This window comes from Triturus cristatus, chromosome 7 (genome assembly GCF_964204655.1).
Source record: "Triturus cristatus chromosome 7, aTriCri1.1, whole genome shotgun sequence".
Classification (NCBI taxonomy): Eukaryota; Metazoa; Chordata; class Amphibia; order Caudata; family Salamandridae; genus Triturus; species Triturus cristatus.
The window spans coordinates 1696008857-1696030628 of NC_140590.1; the positions used below are offsets into that span (position 1 = coordinate 1696008857).

The 21772-nt window shown below is 45.2% G+C and overlaps 1 protein-coding gene across 1 annotated transcript in view; it reads left to right on the forward strand.

Annotated features, from left to right (window-relative positions):
* Window positions 1-21772, forward strand: part of LOC146812800 (solute carrier family 2, facilitated glucose transporter member 1-like) — a 161410-nt gene that overhangs the window by 109265 nt on the left and 30373 nt on the right. Inside the window, exons 8-9 of the mRNA XM_085614622.1 lie at window positions 19887-19991; window positions 21433-21534. Of these exons, the coding sequence (XP_085470748.1) occupies window positions 19887-19991; window positions 21433-21534 (207 nt within the window). The remainder of the gene's footprint in view (window positions 1-19886; window positions 19992-21432; window positions 21535-21772) is intronic.

The window sequence follows — 21772 nt, forward strand, 5'->3', positions numbered from 1 at the left end:
TGCCTGTTGCTTTGTTGGTTTTGTATCGACATGGTATGAATCCATCTTGATACCAATTTTTAAAAAAGGAGAAAAGGCCGACCCATCGTGTTACCGACCAATATCGTTGTTGGATTCAACTGTGAAAATTGTGGGTCGAGTAATATTGAATAGACTTCAGGACTGGGCGGAGGACCGGACCGTGATAAGTGATCTGCAATTTGGTTTTCGCAGGAAGTTAGGTACAATTGAGCAGGGCCTTAATCTTAACATCTTAATGAACAAGTACACCAAAGCAAAAAAGGGAACCTTGTACTTGGCATTCGTCGACTTATCATCGGCGTTTGATTGTGTAATGCACAACAAATTCTGGATGATTTTAGAGGAGATGGGTGTTGAAGAAGTTTTAATATCTTTTCTAAGGCAGCTATATTCAGGGGCAAAGGCACGGGTACGGTTCGGGGTGGGAAGGGAATGCACTAGACACTTTAAAGTGAGGCGAGGTGTGAGACAAGGTTGCGTCCTCGCCCCGTTTCTTTTCACTTTGTGCATAAATAATCTTGATACGGTTTTAGTTCAGGGATGTAAGGACCTACCGGAAGCTGGTAAACGCCCCATTTCCTCATTGTTATACGCAGACGATGCGGTTTTAATGTCCCGTACACCTTTGGGACTCCAAAGGGTCGTTACCAGTTTTGCAAATGTAATGTCGGAACGGGGTCTTACTATTAATTCATCTAAAACTTTTACAATGAACTGTGGGTTAGGGTGTATAAAGAATAGATCTATATTTATGGATAAAAAACGGATTGAAAGTACAAAGACATTTTCCTTCCTTGGAATTTTATTTGAACGTACGGGATCATGGGCGCAGGCCATTAAAATAAGGCGATTACTGTATATAAAGAACTTTTCTACACTATCAAATTTTAGTAGGAAATTAGGCAGAAGCCCCAAGGTGGAATTACTAAATATTTACAAAGCGAAATGTGTCACTGTCGCATCTTATGGAGCAGGTATATGGGGGTATGCGGATGTAAGCTCTTTACAGGTAGCTGAAAACATGTTTTTAAGATTTCTGTTGATGGTATCTAATAGTACCTCTTCTTCATATGCCACACAGAACTAGGTTTATTGTATTTAGTAGACATTATAAAGATCCAACCAGTTCTGTTGTGGCATAGGATATGAACAATAGAGGAAACAAAGTTCAATCGTGAGGTTTTAGAATATTGCATGGGCTTGGATGGGGTGACACAAGTTAGATGGCTGTTTTATGTTAAATCTTTTTTATATAATTTAGGCCATCAAGATTTTTATGATGATCCACCCACCATGGTTAGGCTGTCCAGGAAAGATCTTAAGAATCAATGTCTGAGCTTTCTGAGCGAACAGAGATTATGTGTGGAAATGAATAAAACTACGGTGCAAGCACATTCTCTTACTTTAACAACCTTTAGACTGCAGCCGTACCTATGCCTGATAATGAATGACTATGACAGATTTTTACTGATGCGTTTTCGCCTGGGTACTCTGCACAGATCATTAAGCTTTCCATATGTAAATGATTGGTCAAAACAGTTATGCAAATGCCCATGTGACGATATCTTCGATCAATCTACTATAAATGTGGTATTTTTCTGTAAATGTTATTCTGTACAGAGGAAATTATGGATTATACCTGTTTTAAAAACATATGGTATGAAGCACTGTCGCCCAGCATTTGTGGCTCTTCAACAATTAGAGACAGAATTTGTAGTAGCCTCTGTAACCACCTTTTTAAAAAATATTTTTAAGTGCAGCAAAACAATCGTGATGTGATATTAAGTAAAATGAAATTATGTCTATGTATGCGGTCCAATGTTTACTATTGTATATATCATCATATGTCTTTTTAATATTTTCAATGTTTTTTTATGTACTTTTATGGTTATATATGTAACCGAATAAAGTGTTATTGATTGATTGATTGATTGATTGCCGGCTCTAATCACTTTTATGTTTTAGGAAAGTTTAAGTTTTTTCTCTACCATATCCTCTATAAAAGTATTTTTTAATATTGTGTAAACCTCCTCTTCATTTTGTATTTCCTCTTTGATTTATTTTTAATGTACTAATTTGAATTATTTCCTATGTTTTTATTATTCTTTGAATGATTTAGTTCTTAGTTAGTTGGCTCCTGGCAAGATTTCCTCTCTACGGCCTTGAGAAAAAGGTCCACCAGAGGAGATGAGGCAAGGATTCTGATGTATGTTGTTTATATTCCTTAAAGCAAATGTACAGTTTAGGTTGGTTCTGAAACTAAACAAGTCCAACAGGTTTTCAGTCAGAATCATTCATAATGGAGACTCTCCAAAGAATCACACACTGATAGTGCTGGAGGAATTATCTCCATCAACAGGTCTGCGTGCCAGTCCGAAGGCCCATTGGTAATTTATGTGGTTGCCAGTGCTTTCTTTCAGATTCACATCAGCCACTTAAACCCTTTCAAATATGTTGGCTCCTGTGACAACTCATCTTTGTGAGGAGCAGCTCCCCGATCTTCCTTTCCTGCAACAGTGACTTGTACCTACAGCCCCTGTATGTATAAGTCAGTGCCTAATTTGTAAAAGAAAAAAAGTGCCAGGGCCCCTGTCAGGAGGCCACTGCAGCTTGCACCAACCATTGCCACTGACAGGCAGCCAATGACAGTACCAACACAGCTACTAACCATCACACTCCTCCCAGTGTGAAAATTCTAACTATTCCAGGCCCACAAAGCTGGCTTGGGTAGCATTGTTTAATGTATCATTTAGATTAGTTTCATCACTTGATAAAAATTAAAAATAAAAGAATTCCCTAACTCCTAGTAATTTGCAGCTATCGTAGATTTCCAAGAATAGTTGTGAAATCATTTTTTTATTTCAATGGTAGTCGGTAAAGTACTCTAAACCCAGAAGGAAGCAGCAGGAAATTCATTTCCTTACTAGTTTTTGTGTGTTGGGCTACCTGTGCAAAACCGACATATGACAATGGAGCTAGATTTGCAAAATGTAACTTCTCTAAAAGCAACAAGCTCTCCCTGCCAGACTGGCCATTCTGCAATCTGGCATTTCCCCGGTGAGCTGCAAGCCAAGGTGTTGCTTCAGAGCTGGATGGGCTTCCATGACCCCCTTACGCCCCTGTGGCTCCATTCTAGTTGACCATCCAGTAGTGTGGTCAAAGGCTTAACAAGAAGGTCACGGGCCCTAATGCAAGCAAAGAAAATGTCTTCCCTGACCCTCCTGGATCACCACTGAAAGATAGCGCTACTTGAGGTACAGTAGGTGCCTTTGTACCTCCTGCACTAATGATAACTACATCCTTTACTACTTCTTTCAGAGGTCCTTGTTTGATTCTCCTCTCTTCCACAAGCTAACTCCCTCTCTCTCCTGCTTTCCCCGTTTCAGTCCCCTCTCCTAATCTCCTCCAGTCTGTTTCTATCTCATTTGTTCTTGAATTCTTTCTTCCACATTTCTCTTTCCGTCTTTTTTCTCTCTCCATCTTCTCCATCATCATCCACTCTCCTACTTGTATCTAAGTTTAACACTTCCCCTTCCTACATCCACCTTTTCATCTTTGTGCCCTCTCTCTTCTTCTATTTCCACTCTGTTTTGCATCTGCATCTTGAATTCTCTTCTGTGTTTCATCTCCTTCTTCTCTTATTTCTGTCCTATTTCTTTCTTCTATCTACTTATGTAGTGCCTAACTTCCTTTCTCTTTTTCCTCCTGGATAATATTCCCTTTCTCTCATTATCTTTTTCTTGCTACCTTTTGCTCTCTCCTTTTAATTCCTCCCTTCCTTCTCTTCCCCATTTCTCCCTCTTGCTCTCTTTTTTTTTATATTTCCCTCCGCTCAACTATATAGCTCACTATTTCTCGCTGTTCTCCTGATTTTAATCTTTTTCTTTCCCTCTCTACATTCAACCTCCTCCTACTTTTTTTTCTTCTTCATATCTCCTTCTTCCCTGTGTCTGCCCTACCAATGTTTTCTTTCCATTGTTCTTCTTGTCTTTTTTCGTCTCTGTACTGTTTCATCTCTGTCCTTCCATTCCTGACTCTTCCTCTATGCTTTCTCCTTCGTATCATTTTTTATCAAATTTCTCATGTATCACACCCCTCTTCTCAGCACCTCCCTGGCTCCCATCCCTTTTTCTCATTTCCTGACAGCTATCTTTCTCCTGTAGTGCCTTCCTCCAAACTCGTCATCCTCCTTTTCTTCACCTATACTGCATTTTCTTATTTTGTTTTTATGTATCGCCTTCCTTATCTTCTTCAATATCACCTTCCTCTCTTTTTCCTTTTCTCTCTACTCTATATCTTCCTCCTGTTTTCTTCTTTCCTGCATGCTCCCTCTTGCTCCCCCCCAGGCCAATTTTTTTTTTTATTTTTTTTTCTTTTATTTGATTTTTTAATTACATACCTCCCGTGGTGGTGGGAGAGGAATTGACAATAAAGCATAATCATACAAGCTAGAAATCAATAGAAAATTATACAGCAGGAAGACATTGTAGACAAAAAAACTAAAGGCAGACTCCTATTATCATATAATCATAGGAAAAAACCAGTGCATAAGCTGAGATACTCTATTAATTTTGTAACCATTCTTGAAAAGGAGCCCAATTCTTAGAAGCAATTAAGTGTCGTCTTTTCCCTTTGAACTTTTGTACAGCAGTTTCTAATTTAAACCATGCCAGCATCCTGGCCTGCCAATGGAAAAAAGTAGGAGATTCAGGATTTATCCAAAGGGAGGTAATACAGAGTCTAACCATTGCCATTGCAATAAACAAAAATGAATGCATATATCTTGATCTCTGAGAAGTCATAGAAAACTGATACCCAATGATTACCATTTCTGCAGTAATTTTAATTGAAGACTGAGTGATCTGTGTGAGAAAGGTTTCAATTTGATTGATAAAAAGAGACAGTTCGGGGCAATCGAAGAACATATGGAGGGAATCGGCAGATGAAAGTTTACATCTTGCACAGAATGAGCTTTTACCCCTGTTAGTGGTCCCCCATCTAACCAATTTTGCCGGAGTGTAGTACAAATTAAATATAGCCATATAACTTTGAGTACGGAGAGTGCCAGAGACCAAAACGGTCCTGGCTAGCATCAATGGAAGTTTCAAGTCGATGGAGGGTACTCCAAATTTAGTTGCCCACTTATTATTATGATCAGATAGGTCATCTGGATATTGGGATTGGAGAGTTTGATATAAAATCCCAATTTTTGCTTTCTTTTTAACTAATTCAATAATTAGAATTTTATCAAACATAATTAGGTTTGTCAGAGCTTTTTTATCTAAAAAGCTTCTGATTTGTAAGTATTTGAAAAAGTGATTAGCCTGTAATTGAAACTTATATTTTAAAAACAGAAAAGAGGCCATCCGGCCGTAATCAGCGAAATCTCCTATTTCCCTCAGGCCCTGAGAAGCCCAAATGGAGACTACACCCTCTTGAAATATTGCTGGAAGTAGGCCGGAGGCACTTAATGGCGTATAGTAATTAAGCTGAGGGATGGAAAAAAGACGGCGTATTTTTTGCCAAATCGTAAATAGAGCCCATGCGACCTTAAATCTCGTTTTTTTAAAATAACTTGGCTCGAGGATGCGTGTTAATATTCCTTTCGTGGCATCTCCTAATGCAATTGAATATATTGATGGCGCCAAGTATGATGGTATCTCAGTAATCTCGTCTGATAATGGGAGGGCAAATTGCTGGATCATAGTTGCCCAGTAGTAATTGACTAAATTCGGGACAGACCAGCCGCCTCGATCCTGTGGGAGGCAGATCCATTTAATAGCTCTTCTTGGCTTGCGGTATGCCCATAAAAATCTTTGACAGATCCTTTGAGCTCTTATTAGGATAGAATTAGAAATTAATAATGGAATGGATCTAAATAAATATATAAATTTAGGGAGAACGAGCATTTTAAGGACATTGCAACGCCCATATAAAGAAAGATGGAGATGATTCAAACGTTCTAACTTATTGTGAAGCAGATCAATAACAGGAAGATAATTCAGGTCAGAGATCTGATCGACTTCGGCCGAGATCTGAATGCCCAAGTATGTTGCCTGTGTGCTAATGGGAACCTGAGATATTGGCATAGCTGATGTTTGTAAAATTTGTGTTTTTGCAATGTTTAGCTTATAGCCCGAAATTGAGCCAAATTGAACTGCTAGAGTCTCCAATGCCGGGAAAGAGTCAGCAACATTATCTGTCAAAACGACTATGTCATCGGCGTATGCCAGTGCCTTATACTCAGTACCCTGAACTACGATTGGAGGAATATTTTGAGATTTTTCTATAAGGGACAGAAAGGGATCAATGAATAAGGCAAAGAGAAGAGGGGAACAGGGGCATCCTTGTCTGGTGCCCCTATTGATGGAGAAATAGTTTGATTCCTTCCCTGAGATACGAATTTTAGCAATTGGAGATATATACAGGGTTTGTAGAGCTAGTATGAATTCGGGTGCTATACCCTTCCAATGTAGGACAGCCCATAAGTACCCCCAGGAGACCCTGTCGAACGCCTTCTCGGCGTCCAACAGGATCACCCCGAGGGGAGAATTTGTCACCTGGGCCCAATCTAAGAGGGCAATAACCCGCCTGATGTGATCAGTCGTGTCCCTGCCAGGGATAAATCCATGTTGGTGGACAGAAACTAGAGGAGAGATTATTTGCACGAACCGATACGCTAAAATCCTTGAATAAATTTTGTTGTCAGTATTTATTAATGCTATTGGCCGATATGAAGCTGGGTTTAGTTCATCCTTACCCTTCTTCTTAAATATTACAATTGTCGACTGCCGCCAGGAATCAGGGATAACCCCCGTCTGAGCAAGTTGAAAAACTTCTAGTAGCTGCTGCTTGAGTAAGTGTGAAAAAGTCTTATAAAATTCAAGATGAATGAGATCAGGCCTGGCTGCTTTACCAGCAGAAAGAGATTTTATAGCAGCCAGAATTTCTTCCCAACTAATGGGTTCTGCAAGGGTTTGATTCTGATCGGCAGTGACCTTCTGAGTGTCGAGGGGTTTAAAAAATTGCTCCAGTTGGATTTGTTGGTGTTCAATTATGTTTGCCTCCTCAGTATATAGCTTTGAGTAAAATTCAACAAAAGTATTAACAACACCCCGGGGTGAATCTTGTACTGTGCCGGACTGATCCCTGACCCTGAGTATTTGGTTGGCTATTGCTCTTTGTTGTAAGCGTTTTGCAAGGACCTTTCCAGCAGCTTCACCCACCTCATACATCGAAGATCGAAATTGAAGATACTTAGCTGCTATGTCTTCATAGAGAGGATCCAAAAGATTGGCCTTAGCCAGGGCAACCGCTTTCTGGCTGGATGTTACGTCCTCACCCCTGAGAATGTTGGTGCTCAGGTCCAGCTCTGCTTGTTGAAGTGCTGCTACTCTACTTTTAAGAATTTGCTGTTCGACTTGCCATCGATAGGATGCGATTCTCTTAGTTTCGCCGCGCAGGGCGGCTTTAAAAGTGTCCCAGACTATACCAGCTGGTGCAGTAGGGCTGTTGATTTCAAAGAACTCTGGCATCCAAACCGACATCCGTTCCTGGTATAATTTATCAAGCAATAGCTTCCTATCGAAAGTCCATGACCTAATTTGATTAGCTGGGTGATCCCATGAAAAACTAAAGATGATGGGATTATGATCTGATATGGTCCGAGGGTCAATTTAAATCTTAGTAGACCCCATAACCTCAGGAGACATGAAGACAAGATCGATGCGGACCATCTTTTGATGAGGTATTGAATAGAAAGTAAACCCATCATAGGTTGGATAGTTGACATGCCATAAGTCTACCAATCCATGTTCAGAGAGTAATATACGAAGCACCTTGTAAACCTGGGGTTCCCGCCCAGCATACACACTATGCTTTGTGATATCTAACTGACTTGGAATGTTGATATTAAAGTCTCCACAGAAGATTAGTGGGTGTGGCCACATAGCTAATTCTACATTTAAATCTATAAGAACCTGCGGGTCATCTAAATTAGATGCATAAATCGAACATATAGAGAGCAGACGATTGTTAACCAGCAGCTCAACGATTAGCCATCTACCAGAATTATCCTGTTTAATCCTTTTAACCTGCCCGACTCGCGCTTTTAAAATAATAGCTCCACCCCTAATAGTGGAAGTTTGTCGAGTGGAGGCCACTAAATCGTAACCCAAAAATCTAAGATGGTGGCGACTGCCCCAAGGGATATGTGTTTCCTGGAGGCAGATTAGGTCTACTTGCATCATCTGTAGCAGCTTGTAAAAAAGCCTACGCTTCTTGGGGTCATTCAATCCGCAAATATTCCAAGTTGCGCACGTCAATCTAGGGCCTGTCATTAGTTATATATATAAAGTAAAGAAATATATCTGAGCGATAATTTAGAAATTTATAGAATGGATTCCTACTGTTCACCTTAAAAAATGGGCGAATGACAGATATCTTACATGCATTTATAATCATCCTGCTGAAGTTAATGTCAGTAATTCCAATCACCTCTTCCACCCACCACCACCACAACACCACCCAGTTCGCCCACCCTACACCCCACCCCACCCAACCCACCCCCTGTTGAGCCTGCCCACCCACCCATTGTCCCCCCCTACCCCTCTCCCCCCGTTCGGAGCACAGGACCGAGGTCCTTGTGATGGTTGAGTAAGCGTCACCCCACACTCCACTGGACCTGCAATTCCTCCTCTAAGAAACCCCCCCCCCCCCAAAAAAAAGAGGGGAAGACCCTAAGATCCTGGGTAGCATTTAACAAATAAAATTTCCCAAAAATACATGTCTATAGATAGTATCATTCCCTAAAGGCTAAGGAGCAAAATAGGATATAATCTGCTTAAAGATAGTAAATAAGCAATGAGGAGAGATAAGAAAGGAGGGAAAGCCTTAAAAGGTTTAACTAAATTGAGTCCAGGAACTCCTTAGCGGGTATTTCCGACAGAAAAAATCTTGTCTGGCTGTTGAAGATCACTTTCAATTTTGCCGGAAAAAGCAAAAACACCTGGGCCCCCTTCACCTGAAACATAGGGATTAACTGGCGTAGGTGCCAACGTCGATCGACAGTCTCTGCACAGAGGTCCGGCCGGACAAAAAATTGGCAACCCTTGGCAGACCTCTTTTTATTGGGCCTGGCTAGGTCAAATATGGACTCTCGGGCCAAAAAGTTGTTGAAAGAGACCAGGATAGCTCGAGGATATACATTGTCGGCATTGGAAGAGGACTGTTTTTTCCTGGAAAATGGAAATCGATGCGCTCTCTGTATCTGAAGATCCCAGTCCCACTGGGTGAGCTCAGGGAAGGCATCTGAGAAAAGTTCAACTATGAATTTTCGAGCGTCGTCGCCCTCCTTATTCTCCTCAATCCCCAGGACGCGCAGGTTGTTTCTTCGAGCCCGATTCTCAAGATCAGATAGTTTCCATAAGATATCCTTACGTTGTTCTTTGACCTCTATAGTTAGATCTTTCTGTGATGCAACGGCATCTTCTAGAGCTGATATTCTTTCCTCAGCTTCCGCAACCCTTGCAACCGTCTCAACAGAGGACTTAATGACACGGCGCAAAGAGTTTTGCATCTTTCGACAAACCCCTTGGGTGCGGATATTTTCCTGCCTAGTTGCCTCTCGATGCATCATTATAGTACGATAGATTGTCGCCAAGGAGATTTCTTCAGGAATATCAAATGAGTCCCCTCCGTTATTGCCTGAGGTTTCCTGTAATTCGGATTGGAATTGACCGTCTCGAGGATCATTCTGTGAGTTTTTTGCGGTGTACTGATGAGATGACTTGGATCCAGGTGCCTTGCGTACCGTGTCTGCCACCTTATCCCTTGGAGCCTTACTGGGTCGCCAATCAGGCGCATCACTGTCATTTTCAGACCATTGAAAATCAGGGTCGTCCTCCTCCCCAGAGCCAGAGTGATCAGAGACAGAATAAAACTTGTCTGTAGATTCACTGATCTCTGACCCCCTAGCATGATGAGGTCGATCAGCAGGCAGCTCCAAGATACCAGGTTTGGCTGTATCGGATGATTGGACTGCATTACCCAGAATGCAATGGGCCGGGGGAGATATAGCATTGGAAGAACCGGAGACCCGGGGTGTCTCCTCTTGAGTAAAATTTAATGGGTCCTGCATAGTTAGCGTAGTAGAAGAAGTCACAGAATCACTAGTTATATGCAGATTTCCCCCCTCCTTACCGGCCAAGCCATTGGGAACCGAAACAGCATCTCGGGAAGTAGGCAGCACACCGGCAGCCGAATTTTGACTCGAAGACTTCTCTCTTGCATTAAGTTTGCTAAAGATATCCGGTAGCGTTTGTCCCCTAGCGAGCATTGGAGACAAAGTAGCAGCAGCTGTGGGATGTGAAGTGAGAGGCTTATCCAAGTCTTGCGCTCGCGTTTTCGAAAGCACAGACCCGGAGCTCCCCGTGTCAATATCCTGCACATTTCGAGCAGAGCCACGGGTCTTCAAAGCAGCAGCAGCCGCCGCCGCCTTAGAGAGAGCCTTCGGTGGAGCTTTCGGAGGCATTCTTAAAGTCAGGAGAAAATGTAGGAAAAACAAACGCTGGGCTTAGAAGGGAGAAGCTGCGATATAGAAGTTATCTTTAAACGGTCCGCCAGTAACCCGCCAGTAATCCAACAGAGCCCAGTCAGTTTCAGGGTAAGACCAAATCAGAAAATAAATTGTTAAGGAGTTCCGTTAAACGTTCATCTTTTCAGTTCGGATTGTCTTCAGAGTTGCGGCATGCTAGCACTGCAAGATCTCGTTCGAAGTCCGTTGCGGTCCAGTGGAGCAAACGCTGCCTCACACAGCCGAGGTTACGGCCGCCATCTTGCTTTCGCCCAGGCCAATTTTTAATTCATTAATTGTCTAATGTATTAATCTACTGCTGCACCATTCACACAGCCCCTCTTTCCTCCCCAGGGTGTCTGTCTTGCTCTGCAACAACCTGCCTACAGAGGATGATCTCAATGGAAAAGAGAGACATTTGTGGGCAGGAGAGTTGCCCAAAAAAAAGAATGAGAACCATATTCTCAAGAAACTATCGCCGAGTTAACGGCACTTTAGCGCAGCCAAAGTTACGATAAATTTATCTCCCCATTCACAAGCTGGTGCTACCAGCCCATAGCACCACTTTCCTGGCGATAGCATCCGCAAAAAACATCGCCACAGATGACCCTAGCAACTATCTCTAATTAGATGCAGAGTAGGCAAAAAGCCGCGACAGTACCACACCTCAACATTCCACCAGACAGATCTGCGAAAAGACCACGAAACATGCAATAAGATGCGTTAGCTGCAGGAAAGTAATACCTGTTCTGATCTGGTGTAAAGTCGGACGACAACCGGCAGCAGCCAAGGGATCACTGCCCAAAGCCAAATATGAAGAACACCAGATGCCCCCGAGCAACTGAACATGCAGCCCAGAGCCCCAATAGGACAACAACACCCACCGCCACAACCCCCAGGACCACAACCCCCCCCCCCCCCGGAACACCCCCAGACCACCACGGAGGCAGCACGGACAAAGACAGCGGACCCACAGGAAACGCACAAGCCTCACAGACTTAACACCAGAGGATGTCATTGACCACTACAGGCTCAAAAGGACAACCATCCTATGCATCCTGACCATCATCGCCCTACAGTCCCACGGCCCCAACACAGGGGAAAACCAACATCCCATCCCACACAAAGCTGCTGGCTGTGCTGCACCTGTTGGCCTCTGGTACCCCCTAACCAACACCCGCCAGAGTCGGAAAAGTCTCACAGCCAGCCTCATCCAAGTCCCTCACACCTGTCCTGAATGCCATCATCAGCCTGGTACGCAAGTATCCATACGTCCACCACAATGCGCAGGATCCGCTGGACACCAAGCAAGGACCATATGCCATAGTTGGATGCATGCACGTGTTGGGGGCAATCCACAGCTCACATGTCCTACTTGTGCCCCCTGGTGACACAGCACACAATCACCTCAACAGACAGCACATGTCTCACATCAATGTGCGGGCAACATCCGAGCACCGTGGAATCTCCACCAACATCGTCGCCAAATACCCAGCCAGTGTGCATGATTCCTTCATCCTCCGACAGTCCATCACCAACACCCGCCAGAGTCGGAAAAGTCTCACAGCCAGCCTCATCCAAGTCCCTCACACCTGTCCTGAATGCCATCATCAGCCTGGTACGCAAGTATCCATACGTCCACCACAATGCGCAGGATCCGCTGGACACCAAGCAAGGACCATATGCCATAGTTGGATGCATGCACGTGTTGGGGGCAATCCACAGCTCACATGTCCTACTTGTGCCCCCTGGTGACACAGCACACAATCACCTCAACAGACAGCACATGTCTCACATCAATGTGCGGGCAACATCCGAGCACCGTGGAATCTCCACCAACATCGTCGCCAAATACCCAGCCAGTGTGCATGATTCCTTCATCCTCCAACAGTCCATCATCAACCAGCGCTTCCAGGATGGCACCAATGGGAATGCACTGCCTGTTGTCAAGTACCAAATGAACACCCCACACAACCATGCAACTCACAACTCTGGCAATGCATACGTCACAAAATCACATACAACATGCAAAACCACATGCCCACCCACCAGACACGACAGCACAACTTACAATGGTAACCTGGGCAAGTCCTGAACATGAGCCATCAATGGCATGGCACCTCAGCCACACAATAGCGGAATGTGGGGAGAGGTGGGAACTAGGCTTGTGTGAAGGAGGCAAGTGAACCATGATTGAGAAAGTACACAATGCCAAGAGTGGCGGCGATGTGCTGGACAGACCGCAGTATGCATAACACACCCATATCCATGTCGACATACACCGCTGGTTTATGGAGTGTATTGGACAGTGGATGCAACCATGTCACCTCAGCCAGTGGGGAAGATCGCTGAAATGAGCCTGTTACATCCCCCCTAGTAAGCGTGAGCGGAGTGGGCTGGCCCTGCGTATGCCAGGCCAGCGAATAAAAAGCAAGGAGCCCTGGGTGTAGTCCTCTTCCGGAATGCCCAACGTCTCTGCCAGGGCGGCGCCTCTCACCCCGCCACGGGGCCTACGCCGTACTCGTGAGCGGAGTTGCCTGCGATCCTGTGTGCCTGCTGTACCCGGGGCCGCTGGTCCTCGAACCTGTCCTGCCCGCCCCTGCGCAGCCAGGCCTCACTGCTCACCTGACGACACCGGCGTGTGTCAAGGAGGGCCCACCACGTGCCGATGCAACATCCAAGCTTGAGGCCCGCGACCTTGGCAGCCTGCTCAGACCATCACGGCCTCTTCGAGCAAGGCCCGCAGTCCTCCGTTCACGTTGACGTACTCCACCGGCATACACAGTGGACAAGTAGGTCACACATTAGGAACTGAGTCTTGAATATACAATGGCCGAGTACACACTTTGTGGCAGAATTTATAACACTGTATCCCCTCTGATGTGGTGCCACCGACTCTGTGCATAGCATCCGCATAACACCTGTCTGTGGTCCTTTGCTGACTACTGCCAATCGGCCTAAACTGTGGTCGAGCAGGTCACACAGTTGGAACTGAGTCTTGATTTGTGTGTGGCATAGCTCATATCATTGAACGCATGGAGAGGAGTAAGAGGAAGACGTGGCTCAGTCCGGAGGAAAAAAGGATCCTCGTTACAGAGGTGACCGAACACTGCCAACAACTGCTCTGCTGTCACTAACTTTGTGCCTCGCGAGCCAGACACGTGACTGTGGGCCCCTGCTGAGCGATGGCTCCGGACTACACTGCGGACAAGTAGGTCACACATGTGGAACTGAGACATGATTTATTTATGGCCGATTGCATGCCAGTGTACACGCATCATCGCAGACTGCATCCCCTTTCAGCACTGGTGCCACTAACTCTGTGCCCCGTAATCCATGGACACTCTCTGGATGAACTTTGGTGGCGTGTGAGTCTATGGCCCGGGTGTTGTCATCATCATCATGTAGCGGATACTGACTTGCTGTCAAGTATGTGTCTGTAGCAATCATCTCCTCCATATTCCCTGTGTCTGCTTGGTTCTGCCCTCAGCATCAGACCCTGGAAGAACACCTTCCACTGTCCCCTGAAACAGTCCGCGACATTCACCATGGACATCGACGTGGACCCGCTCAGCTCTTGTGTCCCTATCTCACTGCACCGTAAGTCACCATCCCGTGGTGGTGTGGCTGTGCCTGACGCACTGCATCCGGGGCCACTAACTCTGTGCACCACTAATCATGGACAGGTTCTGTTTGTGTTCTGTGCTGTGGACAGCTCATGCAACAATGTTACCTCATGCAGTGGGGATGACCATGAGACTATGATGAGGAAGATGTGGCAAGTGTGCGGACGGGAGATGGCACAGACAATGGGAGGGCAGGAGGCAACAACCAGAATTCAGGTATGCAGACTGGAGGTGGTAGTCTAGCTACACCCCCGGATCTATGATTGGTTATTGTGCTGTGGACTGCGGACGCAACTGTCACCTCAGGCAGGGTGGAGGACCTGGGACGCTGTTGGGTGAGATGTGGCAGGTGTGACACACCCTACGGCAGCTGTGGCAGGGATATCCAGAGGGATATGATCTGAGACAATTTTAGCCCTGGTGCCCCTACCTCAGTGCACTGCAACTCACGAAACCTCCTGACTGAATATTGGGTGACCTCTGTACTGGCTCCGGCTCCACCCATGTTGCTCAGCAGTTGACTCTGTTATGCTGGTGTTTTCTGTTTCCATTGCACTGGTGTCCACTGTTCAAGTTGTTGCCAGCACCAAGCACTCCGTGCGGGCTGGCTTATACTCACCCCACACACATCCCGCACAGGCGTCACTGTACTTGTGGCCCTGCCAATAAAGGGGCAGGGCGCACGTGCCTGTAGCCAGTTCAACATGGTATCTGCATGTGTCCCTGTGGTCTTGTTGTATGCATGAGGACCCTGGGCCCTACAACAATACATTGTGCTATGTACAGCGGACGTGGACATGTCACCGCAGGCAGCGGGTTGGGCTTGGACATGTAGCTTTGTCGTCACCCACTCAATTTGTAAGGGGAGAGGACTGGGCCGTTGTAGGCAGAGCCAAAGTGGGTGTGTGACTGATGAGTGCGTGCCCCTGGGCGTTGTTCTGTACTGGGAATGTGCATCTGCATGTGTCTCTATGGCAGTGGGGGTTACCTTTGTGGGGTGTAGGTTGTCACTGAAGGGTGATAGACACCCAGGTATGTGGCCTAGCTCGCCTTCCATGGGTTCGGACCACACCGCACCTGTTGGGCCACCTCCTTTTGGCATTCTTACACCTGGCATTGGGGTGCCATGTGTGGGTCATTGGGGTGTTGTGAGCCAGCCGTGCTTGCGGGTGCTTCATGCTGTGTGGTCTGTTGCAGGGGCTGGGTTTTCCTCTTAGTAGTTTGGCTGCCCTGGTCCTGGTGGTGGGTTGCATGGGATGTCCATGGGCTATTGTAGGGCGTCGGTGTCGAAGGTGTGGTGGTCCTCTCCGGCATCACTGATGCGTGGTCTTCTGTGCTCTTCTGGAGGTGTTGTGTGTCCCTCTGCTATGTGAAGGGGAGATGCATGTTGACATTGTGTTGACATGTATGTTGGCGCATTTTTCTTGGTTACATGCAGACTGTGTGACAATGTACATTGTGACTGTTTGGGTGGTGCAGGACTTAGATGAGGGACAGTGTACATTTGGACTACATGATGGATGTGACTTTGTACGCGTACATTTCCATTTCACAGTTTCCAGCCCTGTCAGATGTAGTAGGCCTGTTTCTGCGCAGGTGTGGAGCCAGTTGTGTCCTCTGTTCTGCAGTGTCGGGGTTGCACATTGTGCCACATTGTCGTCAATGTGGATGTGCTGTGATTGCTCTGTGTGTGTGCTGCAGTGTGCCACGGGGATGAGGGACATGATCCTGGGTCATTGTGGGTGTGCAGTGTGCTATACTTGATTGTGCATGTGTGCCATTGTGCCCATTTCCCCCCGTCCCCTCAGTCCCTGGTCATTCCTCACCCTGTTGTTGTTGTGTCAGGTCCTCTCAAGCTGTGTCTGTACTCCCCCCTCATTGCACCCTCTACACACTGATGACTGGCCTCCATTTCCTCCTGCTCCTCCTGTGGCGCAGGACTGCCACCTCCTGTCGCCGTTGCAGCCTTCCTGTTTGCTGCAGGTTTGTGCCTGGTTTAGGTTGTCACATCATGCTAGCGCCTCTTGGCCTCATTCATTGTCCTCCTCGACACTCCGGCTGCATTCCAGGTAGTCTGATTGTGGGACAGTTGCTGGTAGTGTTCTGTCACCTCCATGACGCTGGTCTTGTGTTGCTGCAGACTTCACCCCGTCTTCCTCTCCCTCTTCTCCCTGGCCTTCCCCGACCCCGTTGTACCTTGCTGGTGGTCTGTGGGGCTTGTGGGGTTTGCGTTGGCCTCTGCGCTCGTTCAGGGTGCATCCATGGTGCTGCACACTTTGGATTGTTTCTGGTGTGTTTTTCTTGTTCTGCTTTTATAGTTCATTTTCCCGCCAGATGCGTGGGATTTGCAGGCCTGTGGCTGGTTTTCACAGCTTTTTCTATCACGCTTGGCATCATCGCAGCTTTTTTTGCGTTAGTGTTTCACATTTTTGTGGCGTGGCATTGTTTTTAACGCATCTATTTGACGTGTCATCTGGTGACTATCGCATGATACCGCCGTGTTGTGAATACTTGGTTAACATGGCGTAAATTTCCCACGATGGACTGCGATGTTGTAGGTTGCGTTAAGTAACTTTTGCGATGGTTATCACATGTTCTTGAGAATATGTCCCTTCATGTAATGAGACTGAAGGGTGGAGGAGGCATAGACGTTGCATTTTGTTATGTTATCATATTTCGAAAGCGCTTGGTTACTCCAAAACAGAGTTTCCCCATGCTAGGAGGTCATACTACTATGGCTACATTGATTGGGATTTGATTAAATCAGACATGTTTTGAGTTTTATTTCGGAAAATCCATTCAGAACTTTCCTCTCTTACATCGAAAGGGAGGAAGTTCTACAATTTTGGGACCATCAGGCTGAAGGAACAGCCTCCTAACCGGGCTAATTTCACTCTTGGCACTGCCGCCAATCTGGCCTCAGTGAAACCGAGGCATCGATTAGGGAGATGAGGTTTAATCGTATGATAACTTTAGTTCGATCAGAAGACCATAAAAGTGCGAATAAAATACATACATACAAAGCACATCAATAAAATAATAAATATAGGTATATCACTTATTAAAAAAAGAATTAAACAGTGAGTTATCAGACGTATTTCGATTGTTTAGATTGGTTTAAAAGTTATCCTACGGCGCCACATACCATAAAGGAAACGATAGACAGCAAATACAATAGGCGGCGAGGTATCATATTTAAGAACTCTACATGCCTGCACACAATGTCTAAAACCCAGGTTTCTGCATATTGGGATAAGCCAAGTTTTGCGTATGTTGCTATATGCTGGACAGAAAAATAAAACATGAATGACATCTTCTCTTATGTAATTACATGCCGGACAAGTTTCATTTTCAGTTTTTGCCCATTTCGAAGTAAATGACCTAATAGGTAGGGAACCATACCTTAATTGAGCATATAGTTTCCTCGCAAGAGGGGGTTCGACTACATCAAAGAATTCCTCCCACCCCATTTCAAATTTGACTGAGAGGAACTCAATAGAGAGCCTACCATAGGATGTTGACCGTTTAGGGAGATGAGGTTTAATCAAGGTGTGAAGGTAGCGTGGTCCTTTGCCATTTAAAATTCTGTGGCAAAAACAAAGGACTTTGAATTCTACTCTATTTGTTACTGGGAGCCAGCGCCATTTTCTGAGCGCTGACCCTAAGGAAGAGTGCCTGGGAATATTCAGGAGCAGCCGAGCTGCTGCATTTTGCACTGTTTGCAGCATTTTTAGTCTACCTTGAAGGACACCCAGATAGGGAACATTGCAGTAGTGTAATCTAGAGGTCAGGAGAGCTTGATTTACAGTTTTTCCTGGCTACTACTGGAAGGAGGTCACAGGTTTTGCGTATCATTTTCAATATCCCAAAGCGCTCCCCTGCTGGCTTGGATATCTGGTTGTCAAACTTCAAATTATTGTCAAATCATATTCCCAGGATCTGTATTTTTGGGTTCTGAGCTTCTTGACAAATGAAGAACCTGCCCACTTTCCCCTTGCCCAGCCCTGATACTGCTGATCCTACTGGGTCTCCATCTTCAAACTTGGTTTCTCTTTCAAAATGTGCCGGAACCTAAAATCTTGTGCAACTGCCTGCACCCTTCAACCAGCAAAGTATAGTTAAAACGCTTTATGCTGACACATGTCGTCTACTGCCAAGAATGAGGCTGCGACACTACAGACCCAGAGTTCCAGTTCTCGCTTTGCCAGCTGTGCGATTCTGGACATATTGCTTTATATCCAGGTGCCTCAGTTTTCATATTTGCTGACATTGAAATGCTTACAAACAGGCTAATGTGCAGCAAAACGTGCTATTGAAAAACCAGTCACTTACGCTAGCAAATGTCACTTTGTAGGTTGAACATCTTCAAAGACTCAAATCAACAGGCTGCTTTTTTTTACCACAATATTTTGTTAACGTTTCTATGTTTCAATATTTAGTTGAAGTTGAACACAGGGATAAATTGCCTTCTGAACTCATTTTATATGATATCTGTTCAATATTAATTTTATTTAAGTTTTGCTGTAGGACTCCTCCAGAACTCACTCACAGGCCCTGCAGCTGAGCTGCTTTCTGTTTCGATGACTGATGCTTCAGCCGTCCAATGACAAAGCAGCTCAGCTAACTACCAGCAGCAGCGAGCCCCACACATACATGCTAGGAAACTGCTGGCAAACTCCTGCAGCCTGGGATGAGGGGTGGAAGTGTCAGCTTAGAACCTAACTTTGGGCCTGATTTAAAGTTTGGTGGAAGCGTTATTCAATCTCAAACATGACGTATATCCTGTCCACCTTATTACAAGTGCATTATATCCAACGGCACCTATTGGGCCTCTGTGACTCGCTCTTCATAAAGATAACTTCAGGAAGAGTGGGAGCAGATCAAGTACGCAGCAGGTACTAACATAATCGGACTGGCACTTAAACTGATGTTGGAGCAGAGCACTCATGGCCCTTGCACCTCGTGGTCCCAGTGCCACTGCACCAGCTGCACCAATGACAGCTAAGCGCCTGAGAGTGCAGCTGGTTTGAAGAATGTATGCAAAGTATTTATGTAAGAAATACACTCCTGATCAAATAAAATGGGATGCATATGTATATATATCAGCCGCGGTCCATGCAGGTAACAGCGGTGGGGCGGCTTAAAGGGGATATTCGAGGGATGATGCCGAGGTAAAATTAAATAAATAATTAATTTTTCCTCGGCATCGTCCCTCGAAATACCCCCTTACTTGGCCCCACCGCCCCACTGCTGTTACCTGCACGGACCGCGGCTGATTATATATATCTATATATATATATATCTATATATCTATATATATTTATATATACATATACACATATACATATACATATATATGTGTGTGTGTATATATACACACATATATATATATGTGTATATATTCCATGCTTAGCCCACAGGTAACCCGCTTGCTTAGCCCACCATGTTCACCCTGGCTTCCTTGTAAATAAACAAGATGGTGATTAATTGACTACTATTTATTTTTGGGCTGTTTATAATGGTTTTCTGTAGTTCATACAAGGTGCATGTCTAAAGTGTTTAAAAACAATATAATGTACATTAATTACAGAGGATCTCTCATTCTGTGCTCTCCCCCTCTATCCCTCTTACATCTTCTCCTGTCTCTCCCGACCACAACCCGGCAGCTTATCAACTATTCCACAAAGCTGTTCACGCTGGCGAGAGTTGGGAGCCCCATGTACACCACTATGGGGGTTGGAGTCATCAATATCATCTTCACCATTGTTGCTGTAAGTATGTTTGACTACCTTGCAAGTGGGAAGGTCTTTCCAAACAGGTGACACAAGGGGGCAGTGTTGATGGAAACGTGAATCATTCCCAGGGGTGTGGCTATCATTAATGTAGCAGATGCAGCAGCACCGAGGCCAAAGGGTTGAGGGACCCACTGCACCCCAATTATCACTGATCCTTGGTCAAACACTCAACAAATCAATAGGAGGGATGCTTCAGTACGTCCAGTCACTGGTTATCACTTTATACCACACCTCAGAGAGCTCTACTGGTTCCCAATAAACAAACGCGCTCATTTGAAACTACCCACACACATGTGCAGGGCCCTAGACAACTTAGGCCCTGCCTACCTGAACAATCACAACTCCTTTCACCTATCACTAAAACACCTTGCTCTACAGGACTCCTACTCACACATGTCCCACACATGCACAGAACCTGATCAGGAGGACGGACATTCCCATACAATGCTCCCAAAGTGTGGAACGTCCTCCCACCTCACATCAGTCTCCTACTCTGTTCTTAAATTATGCAAGAAGCTAAAGACCTGGCTTCTCAATTAACCAACCTACCCAAGGCAGGACTAGACACACACCTGCTCAGTTCCAGGATAGCCTCATATGTGACAGTGCACTTTGCAAATACACATAACAAATACACACAACATCTCTTGGGGCGGCATATCAGTCCATCACTTTTTACCTACAGTGCCACTCAAAACATTGATCAGGAATAAGTAGACCAGCCTTGGTCCTGTTCCCCGTTCCCCTGCTCTGCCAGGGTTTTGATGCCTGACTTCCAGCTCATGGACGTCTTGACCAACATGCGACTGATACCAGAAGTGACATCACAAACCCAATGACATCTCATGACGGATACTTCATGTCCCTCCTAAGCTCCTCAGAAGTAAATTTTGCAGTAAGAGCACCTTTGCTTTCTGTTCCTGCCTCTGGGTCCAGGATGAGCAGTCCCAATGTCAGCGATACGAGCAGTTGCTCCTATTTTGCAATCAGGAGGAATTACGTGTGAAATTATGAAATAATAGGAACTAGTTCTGGAATTTTTTTTAATTATGCTCACAAATAGCGCCTGATTCCAGAATCTCATATAACGCAAATCTCTAAAATTACTTGAAAGTTTGCATTGCGGCATTTTTCATACATTTTGCTTGCACAAGACTGATTTGTGCAGAAAGTATCTCGCCATCCGACATGAAGTTTTGCTAGAATCAGTCTCCTGGTGGTACCTCGTGAGACTTTTTTACGTGATGTGCATGCTTGCGTGAAAAAATGACGCGAGATGCTGGCAAACGACATTACCCAGTGAAAGTACAGTTTCACCAAATAGTTATGGTATTTGGTGACATTTTGCTGGAAAATATTAAGCAGTTTTGTCTTCTCTCAATAAAAACACTGACAACCGTCTTCTTTTCCCCGGCAGGTCTTTCTGGTGGAGCAGGCAGGTCGAAGAACCCTCCTCTTGATTGGCCAGTTGGTCATGGCACTGTGTGATGTCCTACTGACTATTACCATTGGCACCTTGGTGAGTACATATTCTGTTCTAGGGGTTTCCTTATGCCACAGAATTGATCATACTGTTTCGTTCCACCGTAACATATTCTCTTGTATTCTTCGGAGTCTTACTGTTGGACAGGTATGGAACAGCAGAGTGAGGTCCACTTTACACAGTCACAGCCTTAGAAGGTCCACTCAAAGCTTTGCATAGTATAACCCGCTTTCAACAACAAATAATGAAGAAAGATACTTAATGTAATGTGAAC